This window comes from Diabrotica virgifera, chromosome 10 (genome assembly GCF_917563875.1).
Source record: "Diabrotica virgifera virgifera chromosome 10, PGI_DIABVI_V3a".
NCBI lineage: Eukaryota > Metazoa > Arthropoda > Insecta > Coleoptera > Chrysomelidae > Diabrotica > Diabrotica virgifera.
Genome location: NC_065452.1, coordinates 135,041,080 through 135,059,814, shown reverse-complemented (window position 1 = coordinate 135,059,814; position 18,735 = coordinate 135,041,080). Strand labels below are relative to the sequence as shown.

The 18,735-nt window shown below is 34.0% G+C and overlaps 1 protein-coding gene across 1 annotated transcript in view; it reads right to left on the bottom strand.

The window, feature by feature from the left end:
- Positions 1-18,735, bottom strand: part of LOC114339289 (calcium/calmodulin-dependent protein kinase type 1) — a 216,401-nt gene that overhangs the window by 39,195 nt on the left and 158,471 nt on the right. Inside the window, exons 3-5 of the mRNA XM_050663381.1 lie at positions 14,052-14,126; positions 13,650-13,788; positions 2,576-2,699 (exon numbers count right to left, since the gene is read on the bottom strand). Of these exons, the coding sequence (XP_050519338.1) occupies positions 2,576-2,699; positions 13,650-13,788; positions 14,052-14,126 (338 nt within the window). The remainder of the gene's footprint in view (positions 1-2,575; positions 2,700-13,649; positions 13,789-14,051; positions 14,127-18,735) is intronic.

Below are 18,735 nucleotides of genomic sequence, written 5' to 3'. Positions count from 1 at the left end.
CATATTCACCAAATTTCAAACAGAATACTTCGAAGTGAAATATCCAAAAAATTAGGCACTTTTTGGGGAAAATCCATTATAGCTTATTTAAAGTGTTTAAAAAGAGCTTTATATCTTTTTTATAAAAAGTTTTTATCATTAAATTTAAGCAAGTTACGCTCAAAATAAAGTTGGTCACTTTTGTTTTGGCAAAAAAAAATCGGGAAGACCACCCCCTAATTAGCAACTTAAATGAAATAATTCGTTAGCGCTCCACAAATTATTTTACTTATGTTGTGTTTATATGATCTGTAAGTTTCATCGATTCAAAGTGCTTATTTTTGAAAAAATTTGGTTTTAAAGTGAAATTTTTAAAAATTTTAATTTTGAAAAATATGATTTTTTTCAAAATAACTTAAAAATTGTTAGAGATACCAAAAATCTCGAAAACAAAAAAAAAATCAGCATTGCTTTTCTGAATATCATATATTTTTTTGTTTTTCTGTTAGACAAAAATTGATTAAGATTTGGTGTTTCTAAATTTGCATACATTCGTGATCAGTGACTCGTTAAAACCCATTTAACTACAGCCCTTTCAAAAATAAGGACTTTGAACCGATGAAACTTACAGATCATATAAACAATACATACACGAGTCAAGAAACTTGTGAAGTCGTAACGATTAAGTTCATTTGAGATACTAATTAGGGGGTGATTTTTCCGATTTTTTTTACAAAAAAAAGGGACTAACTTTATTTTGAGCGTAACTTGTTTACTTTTGATGCTACAAATTTTTTTTATAAAACAAAAATGAAGCTATTTTTAAACACTTTAAATAAGTTGTAATAAGTGTTCCCCGAAATGTGCTTCATTTTTGGTTATTACACGTTAAAATATTCGATTTGGAATTTTACGAATATGAACCTATTTTTAATTAGCTATAACTCTGCTTCTACTAGGTATACAGAGGTGATATATACACCATTTTTTTAAATTTTTTACATGCTATAATATTGTTAAGAATGTTTTTTCGACAAAATACTTACTATTTGAGTTATTTGCAAAAAACCGTCTAAAAGCGTGGTTATTTTGTTGAAAAAATGAACATATTTACTGGCAAATAACTCGAAAAATATTGACTTAGTGAAAAAACTCTATAGAACAAAAGTTACTTAGAATTAGTCAGTTTATCAATTTCCGGACTTACTTTGGACGAATAGAGGGGGTGAAAACCACCCGCGGGGCAAAAGCACATATCGGCACAATACCACTTTTTTTCTTTGACTTGTTAGCTATGTGTATGCCAAATTTCATGTCAATTCAAGAGGTTCTTTAAAATTTAGAGGTCTTGCAATATTTTACCGTTAAAGAACGGACTACTAGGAGAGAATTGAACTATCGACAGATAAACAATCGTCGTGTGTGCGTAAGTCCTAGTTAGCTCACACTGATTAAACTGTCGGCCGATATTTGGCCGAAAAATTAGTTTGAAGGCAAACTATCTGCCGATATAAAGTCTGCAGTCTGCGGGGCTCTTTTGGGTAGGTTGTTCTGACGCCGTGAATACCTATTGGCTCCCGACATCATTTAATATTGGACTATTTACATCTGGATTTTTGTTTACAATATGTGTACCTAATACCCTATGTACTAGTACTAGGAATAGGTAGGTACCTATTCGACTATTCCATTTTGACTGCGCGTCTACCAAAGGGCGCCAGAGCATCGACTGCACACGGGCGCTACATGGGCTAGAGCCGCCTCTGGCCTCTCCGACTTTCCCAGGTATCATACTTTGGGCCTTTCCGAATTGCAAAGAAAGAAATGTCACGGATGAACTAGAGCCATATACCGAAAGACAAAATAAGTTATGCAGCTGCTGCATTTTCGTGTTGCAAAGAAATTGAAAATGTTTATACATTTTTAATTCATTTACTCTCTTGTAGGAGGATTAAGGAATCTTTCTTGTTGGAACTTTTACCACGCTGAGCAGATGATTGTGAATTATTTAAAATTCTCTCATCTTAATTTCCTCGGCATCCTGTATGATTTATAAATTTTGAAGATCGCAGGGGTGTAACCAAAGAAAGTATTCCACCTGTTGTCAATCTGGTGGTATGGGAACGATATTTATTGTCGTTTTCTGTGCTACTTCGATTGATAACTTACTTTGTCGTTCGGTAGATGGCTATAGTTCATCCGTGACATTTCTTTCTTTGCAAATCAGAAAGGCCCAAAGTATGATACCTTGGAAAGTCGGAGAGAAGAGGATATGGGACTATTGATGAGGGAGAAAAGGCCTCCGAAACCGGTATAGACTCTTCCTGCACTCTCCGATTTAACCAGAGTATTATGCAGCTGCTGCATTTTCGTGTAGCAAAGAAATTGAAAATGTTTATAACATGGTATATGTTTGATTGGTTTATGAGAAAAATATTTTCTGAAATCGAAAGATCGAAAGATTAGGTACCAACTCTAACTGTATACAATGATAGATAATATTCCTTTTTTATTAACATTAATGACTGAATACACTATGAAGTACCTTTGAGCAATGAAACACTTTAAAACCTATTTAAGAATTAAACAGACTCACCAACATAGCCTGGAGTTCCACATGCTGTAGCCATTATGCCAGAATCCTCCATTTTTGATAACCCAAAATCACTAATCATTATTTTACTGTCTTCATCTGGGCTGTAGTAAAGCAAATTCTCCGGCTGAAATATTAATATACTTAAATCAATAACATTACTGGAACTAACGATGCATTAATTATTTACCTAGCTAATTATTTAATAACCCGTTTATAAACGGAGAGTTCAAAACGGACTTTTTTTAATTTATCAGTTTTTCTAATAAGAAAAATTTCAGTTTTTGTCGTTGTAAGAGAAAATATTGTAAGAAGCATAGAAAAAGCAACAAATCCCAAAAGACTGGCAAAGTAACCTTATAAAGCCAATATACAAAAAGAGAGACCACGTCGACTGCGAAAATTATAGAGCAATATGTTTGTCACCGGTATGTTTTAAAATATACACGAAAATAGTAGAGAAGAGGCTAAGACAAGAGGTAGAAAAAGAACTGGGAGAAGAACAAGCAGCGTTTAAACTAGAAAGACAGACAAACGATAACATTTGCATCATTAGAAATATAATAGAAATAAGTATTGACTCGGGGGAAAGCTCATTCTGGCATTCATAGATCTAAGAGCAGCGTTCCGACTCTATAGAAAGAAAAATTATATGGCAATGTTTGCAGAAAATGAAAGTACCAATACACTGATAAAAATAATTGAAAGTATTTACAGAATAGTAAAAGGACGTGTACAAATAGCAGGAGAAAGATCTGAAGAATTCAATTGGGAAAGAGGTATCAAACAAGGAGACAGTCTTAGCCCGCTACTATTCATAATCGTTATGAACGAGTTGATTAAAAATACTGGAGAAAGAACCAACAAAATACGAAAAATAATAGGATACCAAAGATTACAGCCAGTAAAAACAGAAGCCTCATAGTATGTCGCTGACATAGTCCCTATAGCGGATTCCGTGACCAAAATGCAAAAACTTATCAATTTATGGAGAGGAAATAGAGAAACTATATATGGAAATTAACATCGAGAAAAGTAAAATAATGGTCATCAGCGAAAATAAAGAAAATGAAAAAAATTGAACAAACTGTACTACACACTAGTGCCAGTTCTGAGAAAAAAAGAATTGTTCCAAGAAACAAAAATGAAAATATATACCTATTATGATACCGACGATGTATGAAGGTACGAGTGAAAATTTGACTTTGCAGAAAAAGCATAATACAAAATAGGATAAATGCAATAGGATATTCCAAGACTTTGACGTTTAGGAAACCGTTGGGAGGGAGACTGTCAAACCTTGTGTTTGTTTATATTATTTGTACCACATTGTTTCTAAGTTTTTTACCGTTAACAGTTTTTTAGTTGTATTTTCCGAACATTTTGTTGTAGATTTTGTGTAGTTTTTAGTTATAGAAGTGCTTGAACGACTTTATTTAGTTTTAAGCAGTGAATAAATAAACATGAGTGCATATAAAGTTGTTGGTAGACAATACAAATGTTGCTAGTAGGTACAAGCAAAAGTTTGGAAAATAAATAATAAAGGTCCACTTTTATAGCATTTAACCATTGTTTTTGTCTCTCAGATAATAACTTATTTAGTTGTTTTATGTTCTTGTCTCTCAGATGATAACTTATTTAGTTGTTTTATGCTTAAAATGTTCTTAAAATGCCTTAAAACTGAGGCATATGATCTTTTTAAATTAATTCTTCCAGTGGAAATGTTAAATTAATCCTTATACAAAACAAAATTACAAAGAAACGCAACTAAAATGATCTAAAACATATTAAGAACTGATATAACATTTATGTTTACCTCCCAGCCGCCATATTGATTTAATTTTGACAGCATGTTGGAGATGAGATATCTACGAGCTATAGTCTGAAATACCAAATAAGATAGAATGAGAAATGGGAACCAGTAATGAACAAAACAACGAAGATACAATTAAACTGGTATGAACAGTAGACTAACGAGAAAAATTCACGAAACAGGAAATATCACAAAAAAGAAAAATGGCAGACCGATGAAAAAATGGGTATCTACATACATCATAATAGATGCGGGAAAGATTAAACAGAAAACGCTTGACAAAATGAAAATAACAGCACAGGATAGAAGTGAATGGAGGAAATGGGTGAATATGGATCATAACTAAACCCAAATCCGATACCTGAAAGGGTATAAGGAAGGGAAGAAAGGTTTGTTCCATTTTTTTTAAAGTAAAACACATTATATCCAAAGTAAAGAATATTTTGCTACTCTTAAAATGACTTGTGCTTACTTTTCGCACGTACCTCGTAGGTGAAATATCAAAGTTTTAATATATTAACCTTATACAATATGTATAAATACTTGTTGTAAAAAATGTTTGTTGTAGTAAACCCGCGTGTTCAACCACAGTGACAAGCGATTCATTTATAGAACAACCATGTTGTTGGGAAAATTCCACAAATATAAATACGACGATAATAACTCCATGATTGGTGTGAATACTAATTTACATACATAATATATAATCTAATGGACTGCGAACATACGGGTCATTTTTATCGTATTTATGGAAGATAAATATACAAAATTATTAAAACAACTACTTTCGAGCAAAAAAAATGGACTCAAAAGTAAAATAAGTTAGGTATATTGTGACTACGCTGTTTGGCAAGTGTCTATCCACATAATATATTATAAAATAAGAAGTAAAATATTGTGAACACAAATATTTCTTATAGTCTAGTCGCAACATAGGGGGTAACGTGGGAACATTTAGGTCGCTGAATAAAATGGAAGTGGTCTGGAAGCCCAAATGTGGTGCGTTTAATTGTTATTAACAAATTATGGTAAAATTAGGTATTTTTCAGGAATTATTAGAAGCCCTGTAAATAAATTGATAGTGTTAAGGTCTTCTCTGGTGCAGTGGCGGCTCGTATAACTTTAGGAAGGTAGTGCCAGAATCCGGGCAGCTGCCTAAATTTTTTGTGGCGGTTTTACGATATGGTCAAAAAGGATATAAAATATAAATAGAGTCTCACGATAAGCTGAATTTAATTGGGTTTTTATATTTAACTTACCAAGCATTGAAAAGCTAAAAACGTTATTCATGTGCACTTTAGATTTTTCATGGGATTTCAATTTCTCCCATATATGTACAAGATCATCGGTGCCTTTGTTTGACCAAGTCTCGTCACCTCCAAATAAAACGCATACAAAACAGAAGAGTTTATTAGTTTGTTCGCAACCACACAACCAGCTATTTTTATCATAAATAATTTTATTAAACTTACGACAGCGAAGTTTTTGTCCATTTCCACTTTGTTTTTCAATTTTTAAATCGGGTAAAGGCCGACCGAGTTCTTTAATTTGTAGTTTTTTTTTCTAACGAAAAACCACCAAAAGAGTTTTTTAATATACTAATTTGATTCATTGTCAATAAATAAATTAAACGTAGAAAATATTCAAAATATTATTTTTATACCTACGACACCCACGATCACAACGCACTAACTAATAATTACAAATTAAAAAATATAGTAGAGTATAAATACAAATATACAATACAGTAGTAGACAATAAACACAATAGCATCAAGCGAACGCGTAAAGAAACTAGAAATATGTAGATCTAAAACATTGTATCTTAAGATCCACTAACTTCCTTTTCGAGATTTCGAGCCTGGCACGGAGACTCCAATTTAAACGTATGTTAAAAGTGCAATACCGCTCTCTCTCTCTCTGTCACTTACACAGGATGCTCACACAATCTTTCTCTTTTCTCACGAGCCACTATGCCGTTCGGCACTGAGATTTTTATGATTTTCATCCTTTATCCGGTCAGCTGTGGGTGGCCAGAGTCGGTAGATTTGCATTGCGCTACACAGTTGCCAGATTTGATATAATTTATAAAAATAAAGAGAAATATTCACAAAAAAAAATAAACAGGCATTAAAATGTTTTTAAGATAAAAAATATGTTTCTGCATAGTTAGCAAGGTAGTGCCATGGCTCTATGGCACTACCTCACGGGCCGCCACTCCTCTGGTGTATTTTTAATCGCTGAATCGAATGCGACTAGTCGCGATTACTCAAATTATGTTCTTATTTTGTTAATAACAAAATAATTGTTTATTCGCCGAGAAGCTCGAAATGCGCTATTTACAGCAAGTTTGTAGTCATTTTCTTAGTATTTTTATACGCTAAATCGATTGCCACTAGTCGTGACAAAAATAACGGTTTATAGTACTTTCACTCACGGTTTTTGATCTAATTTTAAAAAACCACTTGGATTGACATGAAATTTGTCATACACGTAGCTAACATGTCAAACAAAACAAGTGGTATTGTGCCGATGTCTGCTTTTACCCTGAAGGTGAGTTTCACCCCTTTTTGGGGGTTGAAAAAAGAAACCTTTAAAATAAGTCCGGAAGTGAATAAACTGATTAATTCTAAGCCACTTTTGTTCTATACAGTTTTTTCACTAAGTCAATACTTTTCGAGTTATTTGGTTTTTTTGTTGAAAAATGAACATATTCACTCGCAAATAACTCGAAAAGTATTGACTTATAGACTAAGAGCCGCTATAGGTGAAATTTCTTAATCATTTTAGGCACGATGGGACCCTATAACTTAAATAGTAGAACCTAAAAGAAAACGTTTGAACACTGTGCCGTCACTTTTCAGTGGCACATGCGTCGACAGTGGCGCATCAAACTTTTCACTTATGGACGGGATAAATAAATTAAAAGTTAACAGAACTTACTAACAGAATTAAATTTTTTTTATTTTTTTAAGTTCTATGTGATTAACACATAGGATTCATTGTGATTTTAACCCACCACCCCCTTCCCCCTGCCCCCACCATCAAAAACTTCATTTTTCGTTTTTATTTTTTTTTGGTGGGATGCAATCAATTTTAAAATTTCAAAAAATTCACACACATAGTTGGGGCTTTTATAAAACATGCCTATTTTTTATAGACCCATAGGTAGAGTGTACATAACCTCAAAAAATTAAAAGAAATTTTTTTTCAAAAAAGCGTATAACTTTTTTTGAGGAATAGCTGCCGGTCTAATTTTTTCTTAATCTTGTGTGTTTTATCAAACACTGTATTTTAAATTTTTTTCAGATTTTTCCGTAAGTCTCCCCACCTTCAAAAATCCGAAAAACTGTTTTTTGGGGGGTTTTGGGGGATTTTCCCTATTTTATAGACTTCATAATATATCAAATCAATTTTGTTTTTATAGGTTATATGTAACTTGAAGTAACCGAGTTATTTAGAATATTTAAAAATCAGAAAAACACGTTCAAACCCCCCAAAACCCCCTTAAAAAAACAGTTTTTTGGATTTTTGAAGTTGACCAACGTTACAGAAAAATCTGAAAAAAATTAGAAATATAGTGTTTGATAAAATACACAAGACTAAGAAAAAATTAGATCTGCAGCTATCCCCAAAAAAAAGTAATATACTTTTTTTCAAAAAAAAAAAAATTTAAAATTTTATTGAGGTTATGTTCACTCAACCTACAGGTCTATAAAAAATAGACGTGTTTTATAAAACCCTTAACTATGCGTGTAAATTTTTTAAAATTTTAAAATTGATTGCATCGCACCAAAAAAAAAATAAAATCGAAAAATAAAGTTTTTGATGGTGGGGGCAGGGAGAAGGGGGTGGTGGGTTAAAATTACGATGAATCTTATGTCTTAATCACATAAAACTTAAAAAAATGAAAAAAATTAAATTCTGGTAATTAGGGAGGGTATTTTTTAATTTATGTATCCCGTCCATAAGTGGAAAGTTTGATGCGCCACTGTAGACGCATGTGCCACTGAAAAGTGACGGCACAGTGTTCAAACGTTTTCTTTTAGGTTCTACTATTTAAGTTATAGGGTCCCGTCGTGCCTAAAATGATTCAGAATTTTCACCTATAGCGGCTCTTAGTCTATTAGTGAAAAAACTGTATAGAACAAAAGTTGCTTAGAATTAATCAGTTTATCCAATTCTGGACTTATTTTAAAGGTCTCTTTTTTCACCCCCGAAACGGGGTGAAATTCACCCCCAGTATAAAAGCACACTTCGGCACAATATCATTTGTCTTGTTTGACATGTTAGCTACGTGCATGCCAAATTTCATGTCATTCCAAGTGATTTTTTAAATTTAGAGCAAAAACCGTGAGTAAACGTACTATAAACACGTTATTTTTGCAATAATTTATTAATAACAAAGTCGGAACGTGGTTTAAGCTATCACGACTAGTGACAATCGATTTAGCGTATAAAAATACTATGAAAAAGACCTCAAACTTGCTTTAGATACCGCATTTCGAGCTTTTCGGCGAATAAACAATTATTTTGTTATTAACAAAATAAGAACACATTTTGAGTAATCGCGACTGGTCGCATTCGATTCAGCGAACAAAAATACAACAGAGAAGACCTTAACACTATCAATTTATTTACAGGGCTTCTAATAATTCCTGAAAAACACCTAATTTTACCATAATCTGTTAACAATTAAACGCACCACATTTGGGCTTCCAGACCACTTCCATTGGATTCAGCGACCCAAAAAACCTATAATACCACCATCAAATCGCGGCGACCTAAAAGTGCCCACGGGACCCCCTATGTTGCGACTAGACTATTATTGCAATGACACCAATATTTATAAAGTTAGTAATTAAAGAACATAACAAAGATAACTTAATATTATATTTGAGAAACCATGTTATGAATGAAAGTCATTATTTAATGAATATAAAGTAAATCAACATAAAAAAATCAAAATTAATACTGAGTATCCTTGTATTACACTTTCCAAGCGAGATCTTAAGGATCTTATTAGGTTTTTGACTGATTCCTAAGAATCGTTTCCCACTCTTCATCTAATGTAGTTTTTAGCTCCGCCAGTGTCGCTGGTGCTCGATCACGGACGTGAACCATGCGTTTAGGCTCATCCCATAGGTGCTCGATGGGATTCATATCCGGACAATGGAGGCCAGTCCATTGTTGTTATATTGGCGTTGGCCAGGTAACGCCGGCGCGGCGTAAGGAACAACATGGTCTTCTAAAATACCCGTAATGTGACGATCCGCTGACAAACGAACACAAGCTCTGTTTTTCCTTCTAAAGATATCTTCTTCTTTTTCTTCTTTTGTCCTTTAATTCGTCCAATTCTGAACATAGGCTTCCCCCAGTTTCCTCCATTCGCTTCTGTTTAGTGCTTTCTGTTTCCAGTGCGTTCCTCCTATCTTTTTAATGTCGTCTTCCCATCTCATCTGGGGTCGTCCTCTTGCTCTCTTTCCTGTCCATGGTCTCCATTGTTGTATCGTGCTATTCCACCTATTGTCCGTTTGTCTAGCGTTATGACCTGCGAAGCTCCATTTTAGCCTGGTTATATGTTGGCCTGCGTCTTTGACTTTTGTTCTATTTCTGACCCAGTTGTTTTGCTTTTTGTCTGTCAATTTTACTCCTAATATTGCTCTCTCCATGGCTCTTTGTGTCTTTATTATTTTATCCATGTTTGCCTTGGTCAAGGTCCATGTTTGGCATGCGTATGTGAGAATTGGGAGTATGCACTGGTCAAACACTCTTTGTTTTTAAGTATTGTATTTTTTTATTCTTTAGGACCCATTTTAATTTTCCAAATCCTGCCCAGGCTAATCTGACCCTTCTTTTTACCTCCGCTGTTTGGTTTTCCTTATTTATTTTTATAATCTGTCCCAAATATATATAATCATTAACCGCTTCTATTGTGGTGTCGTTTAGTGTTACGTTTCTATTGTCTTGTGTGTTTGTCATTGTTTTTGTTTTGGCAAAATTCATTTTTAGACCTATTTGTTCGGATTCATTTGCTAGTTCGGTTAGCATGGTTTGTAGTTCTTCAAAACTTGATGCTATGACTACTACATCGTCTGCATATCTTAGGTGGTTTAGTTTCTTTCCATTTATGTTTATTCCCATGTTTGTCCATTCCATTGTTTTGAAAACATCTTCCAGTGCTAATGTAAATAGTTTAGGAGAAATAACATCTCCATGTCGCACTCCTCTGTTAATTGGTATGGGTTTTGTGGTTTCTTCCAATTGTACTGTCATTGTTGCTTTCTTATATATATTATGTATTAGCATTCTGTATTTGGAATCTATTCGACAGTTGTTTATAGCTTTTTCTATTGCCCACATTTCCACGCTGTCAAATGCTTTTTCGTAGTCAACGAACGCTAAGTGCAGATCTATATGGTATTCGTTAGCTTTTCTATTAGTGTCCTAATTGTTAGAAGATGGTCAGTGGTGCTATATCCCTTTCGGAATCCTGCCTGCTCTACTGGTTGATACGAGTCCAATTTGTGTGTTAGTCTGTTGTTGATAATCCTCATGAATAGTTTATACGTTTGCGACAGCAGTGAGATGGGTCTGTAATTTTTTATGTCCTTTCTGTCGGCTTTCTTAAATAGCAAGATTGTAAGACTTTCGTTCCATTCGTCGGGTATTTCTCCTTTATGGAGACACTGATTAAACAGATTTCTTAATGTTTGTAAGATTTCTTCTTTCCCTTCTTTCAACATTTCAGCAAGGATTCCATCTGGTCCTGGTGCTTTGTTGTTCTTTAATTGTGATAGTGCTGCTTCTATTTCATAATTTTCTATTTTTGGTAGTGTTTCTGAGTTTACATTCGTGATTGTATTCTTGATATATTCCTGAGTGTTGAAGTTTGCGTCTTTCTTTGAGGTGTATAGTTCTTTATAAAACCTTTCTACTTCTTCTGATATCTTATCTTTTCTCCTCTCTTCCCGTCCTGTTTCATCCTTTATTGAAATAAGTAGTGGTTTCCCTAAATTTGGTCGTAAGCATTTTAGGCCCTTATTTCTCTCAATTACTTTCTCGATTTCATTTTCAGTGTGTTTTCTTAGATCCTTTCTGGTTTTTCTTCTAATAAGTTTGTTTAGTTCTACGTATTCTAATGTGTTTCTTTTGTTTTCGCTTATTAGTTTTCGTCTACTTTCCATTAATTTAACTGTCCCGCTACTTAATCTATTTTCTTTTGTTGTTAGTTTTTTGGCAGTTTTCATTCCCGCTTCCAATAGTTTTTCTTTCATTTCTTCATTAATCTTATTGATTTCTGACTCTTGGTTTGCTACTTGTTGTTTATAGTTTTCCCTTAAAGTCTGTCTATATTCTTCTGCGTTTTGTCTTATTCTGCTATGGTCAATAGCCGTTGGTTTTCTTCTAGATTTCTGCGTCTCTAGTTTGCTTATTTCTATTTTGGCTCGTAGTATGCGGTGGTCGCTGCCAGTTGAGAATTTATTAAGTGCAGTTACGTCTTCGAAGATTTGTTTATTTTGGCAGAGGATATTTCATTTCTTGTCACCCCATTTGGGGAGACCCATGTCCATTTTCGGTTTGGCTTCTTATTAAAGTATGTATTTATTGCATGAAGGTTTTGTTGTTCCAAATATTCTAGTAGTCTTTCGCCCCTAATATTCCTTGATCCAAGTCCGTAGTTTCCTATTTTGTTTTCTGAGTCTTCCATTTTCTTTCCGATTTTTGCGTTAAAATCTCCCATAACGATTGTTGTTTTTATATTTTTGTCTTCCATTGCTGTGGTGATGTCATCATAAAAGTTATCAATTTCTTCCTCATCATGTGTTGTTGTTGGAGCATATACTTGTATTAGTTTCATTCTTGTCTTCCTGTTAATTTCTAGTATGATATATCCTACTCTATCTGATATGCTCTTATACTCGATTACGTTTTGTTTAATTTTCTGTTTGATCAGAAATCCTATTCCTCCATATGTTTCGTCCTCCTTTCCTTTGTAATAGAGGCGATTTCCTGATTCTAGGTCTATACACATTTCTCCTCTTCTTTTGACCTCTGACAATCCTACAATGTCCCATTTGATTTTAGTTAATTCCTCTTCGAGTTCGTACAACTTTTCATCTTGAGCCATGGATCTGATATTATATGTCGCTATATGTATTTTGTTGCATTCCTTCTTTTTCCGTTTTCTCTGATTCGTTCTTGTCGAGCTTTTGCCTCCCCCAGAATCCATGAGGCTGATCGGTTTCCCGATGTGGGACTCCGGATTTCTCCTACCCACCTGGGGACCATTTCCGCTTTGTTGTAAGTTCGACATTGCTAGTTTGGGGAAAATAGCCATAAAACACCACGCTGGCCAGGCAGGTTGGTGAGTTGTAGGGAGATAAATATCTAAAGATATACCACCCCAAAATATACACGACCCAGCTCCATAGCTCACTGCTTCGAAACTGCAATCTCCGATAGACGCGTCGTCTTCTGTCATTGCTTTATAAGCACATTCGACTCTCATCAGAGAATAAAACTCTGTTCCATTGACCAAGGTCCCAATTGATGTGTTCTCGAGCAAACTGAAGTCGAGCTTGTTTCTGACGTACGTTCAAATTGTGCTCTGGGTTAACTCATCTAGGAGTAAAAGTGGCAGCCTTAAGTCTTCTAACTATCCACTGAGTGACGGTGACACCTCGAACATTCCTCAAGGTTGTTGAAGCTCAACTCCTGTAGGGTGCCGAATCCGCAAAGCACTCAAGACAATGAATTGTTCATCCCTCTGTCATTGAAACTGCAAACTGCGCCATAAGGAGGCGACGGGCGACAGTCCTCTAATTATAGCCTTCTTGTAATTATGCAATTACCTGGGCCGCCTTCACTGGTGAATTATCCATTTGTAAAATATTCATTTACTGCACTTCGAAGTGTACACACACGTCAACGTTTGAAAAGTGACTGAGACCACTACTGGAAAATTGATAGAGGTCTACATTGCGTAGAACAGGCCCGTTACAATGTTTGCTGAATTCCCTATGCCATACAGAAGTAGGCAAATTTTACAACACGTTGTAAAATATTTGTTTGCGTTAGTTGTTTTACCTAATTTAAAGAACGCAACATGAAATTACCAAGCATAAACTACAATTCATCGAGTGAGTCAATTTTTTTGCTCGTAACTGTACTATGTTAGACGTGAAAAAGAAAAATTAGGTTAAAAATTCCAATGTAGAGTTTTTCTCAAGCAATAATACTTATGTAATAAATATATAAATACCTTAAGATCACGGTGTACAACTCCTTGTTCGTGCATATAGTCTACTGCTTCCAAAACTTGTCTTATTAAATCAGCCGCATCTTTTTCTGTATAGGAACCTTTCTCTACAATTCTGTCAAAGAGTTCTCCACCAGTGACCCTGAAAGTAAACTTTGTAATTATATGAAACACGAACACTTCTAGTTCTTGCATAAAATGGAGCAAGTAGTTAGGTCATCCATGTAGTGCAACAAGTTAAAGAGACACGAAAATATATTAAATAATCAATATGGCAATTACCTGTATCAATACAAATGGACTAGTTAAATATTAGCAAAAGAAGAGAAAAAAAATGGAACATGCAAATTGTATTCTAGAATTATTAACGTGGAATATAAATGAACTAAAATTAAGTATACTTACAATTCCATAATTAGGTACACCTTTGATTTATCTTCAAAGGTCTCTAAAAGTTGCACGATATTTGGGTGTTTTAACCTGCAACAAAAAAAAAAGAGAGTTAACACAACAATAAATTGTAATTTACTAATAATATATACATCGAGTTTCTGAAATTTTTTGGTCTCCTCGGTATCCAGATTTGATGCTACTCGATTTTTCCTTTCCTTTTTCAAAATTAAAAAAAATGGAAGTATATTGAAAGTATGTACTTCATTTTTGGTATAGGTCATTGTGGAAATTTTATTTAAATTTTCATGTAGAATTCAAAAACAAGATAAAAAATATTAGGTACTATTTAAGATCAAAGTTGACGTCTTCCACAATCAAATACCACATCTAGGGAAACATTCTATTTCAACTCAACGTCATCCAAAACCTACAGCTTACTCCAGATTTTTAACATAACTTGAACTGTAAAACTGCAGAGGTCATAATGATACCCAAATTAGGACAAGATGACCATGAGTTAATATCATACAGGCCAATCTCCTTTTTGAAAAATTACAACTACGAAGAATGAACCATATAATTGAACAAAAAAATATTATTCCGACACACCAATTTGGATTTCGTGATAAACACTCCACAATTGACCAGATCCACTGAATAATAACTTAAATAGAGAAAGCATTCGAAGGAGATAAAATTTGTTTAGCAGTATTCCTGGATATCGTAAAAGCATTTGACAAAGTATGGCACGACGGCCTGTTGATTAAGCTAAAGAAAATATTTCCTATGCAACTCGTTGAAATATTGCAGTCATACCTACACCAGCGAACATTTAGAGTTAAAATGGAAAACAAGTACTCTGAGTTAAAGTCAATAAACGCAGGTGTTACACAAGATAGCGTTCTTGGACCAGTACTATACCTTTTGTATACATATGATGACATTTCGGAGAGAGAAAACATACAACTAGCCACATTTGATGATGATACAGCAGTCCAGTTCTGACAATAGGAGCAACTATAGAAGAATATTCGGTAAACCTATAAAATCTAATAATTAATGGCATAGAACGCTGATCAAAAAATGGCGTATAAAGTTTAATGAACAGAAATCAGTATAATATATTAACTTTACTGACAAGAAAATCAATTATCTCCCAATTATCTTAAACAACACCATTGTTCCTAATAAGAAAACAGCGAAATACCTAGGTTTAAATCTTGACGTCAAACTCAAATGGAAGGAACATGTTAAAAAGAACACTAAACAGTTGAAGATAAAGTACAAAAATATGTATTGGCTGATAGGTAGGTACTCTCAAATTTCCATCGAGAACAAAGTACTGATTTACAAACAGATATTGAAACCGGTGTGGACGTATGGCCTACAATTATGGGGCTGTACTAAAAAAAAAAACAATTATAGACATCTAGAAACGCTCCAGAACCGAATACTAAGGAATATTGTAGGTGCTCCTTGGTATATTCGAAAGGACGATTTACGTAGAGACCTTAAAGTCGAATTTATTCCAAATGAAATTAAGAAAGTCGCCAGGAGACATCGACAGATTCCATAAACATCCCAACCATGCAGTTAGTACTTCAGCTTCTTGCCAACCAACCACAGATGCGAAGACTCAAGAGGACTAAACCGTTCGAGCTTCTGTAATAATTTGAGAAGTTGTGAAAGGCTTAGTTAGTGTTGTGCATTGTAGATTGTAGCCACAACTAGGTCGTGAGCAGTTAGTGGAAAGCAGAGTCAGTGCTGCGATGTGTAGCCACAACAAAGAAGTGGGCATTTCATGTCAAAAAAAGGTAGGATAAACGTGGATGAACCAGGTGACATCTAAATTACAAACAATTTTATGAAAATAAGGTTAAAAAAACAATCTGATTAATCTTGTAGATTAGGTGTATTCTTGTTACAAAAACTGTAACCGTCCATTATTTTTAATAAAAGCTTGTCGCACCACACCCTGTAGAATAAAAGTTTTCTACTATACTGTAATTACCAGAGTAAATATCTTGACTTGTACATTATTATCTATTTTTTTTCTAAAGAAACATTGCTATAATAATAAATAATCTAGTATCAGTCATTTAAACGCCATTAATAGTTGAAGGTTCATTTAATAACACGAATTTTGCTGGTTTGTTGTATATTTTTTGTTATTTGTTATGGTTGATTATTTATTTATTGCTTTTATTTATATGCTATCTATTTATACGACTTTATTAATTATTTCTCTTTAGTATGTAATAATTAAATTAAAATCTTTAGTAATTAAAAATGTTTCTGATTCGGGTTCTTTGCCTGTTAAATATAATAAATATAATAGTATATATATGTTAAATATAATGATACCTGTTAAAAATGTCCCCTTTCAACAATTCTGAAGGATACCGCGCGAAATTTTTGGGTAGATATTGTTTAAGCAAATATTTTAAACACATTCCAAAATTCATCTTTTTCTGCTCCTGAAAACATTTTTTTTATTTTTTGGACCATTCTAAATAAAAAATATCTAAAAAAAAATTGGAAAAATCCTTTGTAAAAGGTATAAAAATTTTATCCCTTTAAAGGGCTACATCACAACAAAACGTTTTCGATTTTTATAAAAAATCATCATCAGTGTTAGATAAACTGGATGCTAGCTGAGCCACAAAAGAAAAATATTCGGGTAAAAACCCTTTAAATATAACATAGATGCGTTAAAAGTGCATACTTTAATAAAATGCCTTATATTGGTCACATGGCAACTAGGACAATGCCCTAAGGTAATGTAATGAATTTCCCAACACGTGGGATCCAAATTAAGTTGTTTACATTCCAATGACTTAATGACTTAATGGCAATGACCAATGTCATTGGAATGTAAACAACTCAATTTGGATCCCACGTGTTGGGAAATTCATTACATTACCTTAGGGCATTATCCTAGTTGCCATGTGACCATCATAAGGCATTTTATTAAAGTATGCACTTTTAACGCATCTATGTTATATTTAAAGGGTTTTTACCCGAATATTTTTCTTTTGTGGTTCAGCTAGCATCCAGTTTATCTAACACTGATGATGATTTTTTTATAAAAATCGAAAACGTTTTGTTGTGATGCAGCCCTTTAAAGGGATTTTAATAAAAATTTTATACCTTTTACAAAGGATTTTTTCAATTTTGTGATTGATGGTATACAGTCAACTACAGGAAAAACTTTTCTTTTCCTTGTGGATTTTTTAAAAAATATCTCTTTTTGATAGTTTTCCTGTTCGAGACATCCTCCTTCTCCTAAGTGCCTTCTCTATTGAGGTTGGCGATCAATATGGCAAAGCTCAGAACAAAGAGAAAGTACCCCGCACAAACCTTATGGAAATTAGGTCCCAGTGGATTTCGTTCATACTTTGGGAAAATACTCTTTGAAGCATCCTGATAAAATGTTCTCATGGGCACAACTCAATCGTATTAAAGATTTTCAAGATATAGAGGCACAAACTCGGAAAATTATAAGATTTACTGGGTATTCCAATTCCCTGAGTTACTGGTTATCTGGCAACATGTAGAAGTTTGGATCAAGGAAAAGTGCTAGTAGTCTAGGATTTTTTCCTGGCTATCCAATGGTGACCTTTACTTTGACCTTGATCTTCAACGGACTTCATCTTCTAGAGTTTCGAGGGTTTTCGGCATTAAATTGATATAAACAAATTACTCATGGGTTTTTGGGATCGCTAAGCACGAGTATGCCATCAGAATTGCCCTCCGGATGACGTGGTGGCCAGAGCTACTGCAAGGGACGTCATCTTCTAGAGTTTCGATGGTGATTAGAATAAAACTTTTATCGATAATAATTTTCTGGTAACGCCTTCGCGGTTTCTATAATTTGCAAACCATACGAATACTGAGGCAAAGAAGGCTAGGAGAGATCTATGAATTGCATCTCAATTCCTGCCTACTCAGCGTGGCAAAAATTCCAACGAAAATTTGGTCCCACATACTCTGTTAGGAGTAAACTAATAGAAATAATAATTTTGCTGTAAAACGAAAACTAGAGACGTCTTATATTTTAATTCATCCAGAGAATGCCATAATGTTTATCATAAGAGAGTGTATATGTTACCGGCCAAACCCGATTTCAGGACAAACTAGTTTGGCCTAGGTCAAACTAGTTTGTCCTAAGCGCGTTAGGATAAACGCGCTTAGGACGCGTTTTTTTTTTTCACTTAAAGGTGAAATTTTTCTCTTAGAGGTGTGTAAATGCAGATTATAACATAATTTTTAATTACAAACAACTTTTCTCAATGACAATTTTATTCTAATCATCATCATTATCTTTGCCTTATCCCTATACGGGGTAGGCTTCCCTAATTGCATTTCTCCACACAATTCTATCTTGGATCATATTAATGTTAATCTCCTTTACCAACATGTCCTGCCTTATCGTCTCCCCCCAGGTCTTCTTTGGTCTTCCTCTCCTACTCCTTCCAGGAATCTGCACTTCAGCTATTCTTCGTATTGGGTGATTAACGTCTCGACGTTGAACATGACCAAAACATCTTAACCTATGCTCTCTCATTTTGGCATTAATTGGTGCCACACCTAGACTTCCCCTAATATACTCCTTTCTAATTTTATCCTTTTTTGTCACTCCACTCATCCATCTAAGCATTCTCATTTCCTCCACATGCATTCGTTGTTCCTCTTT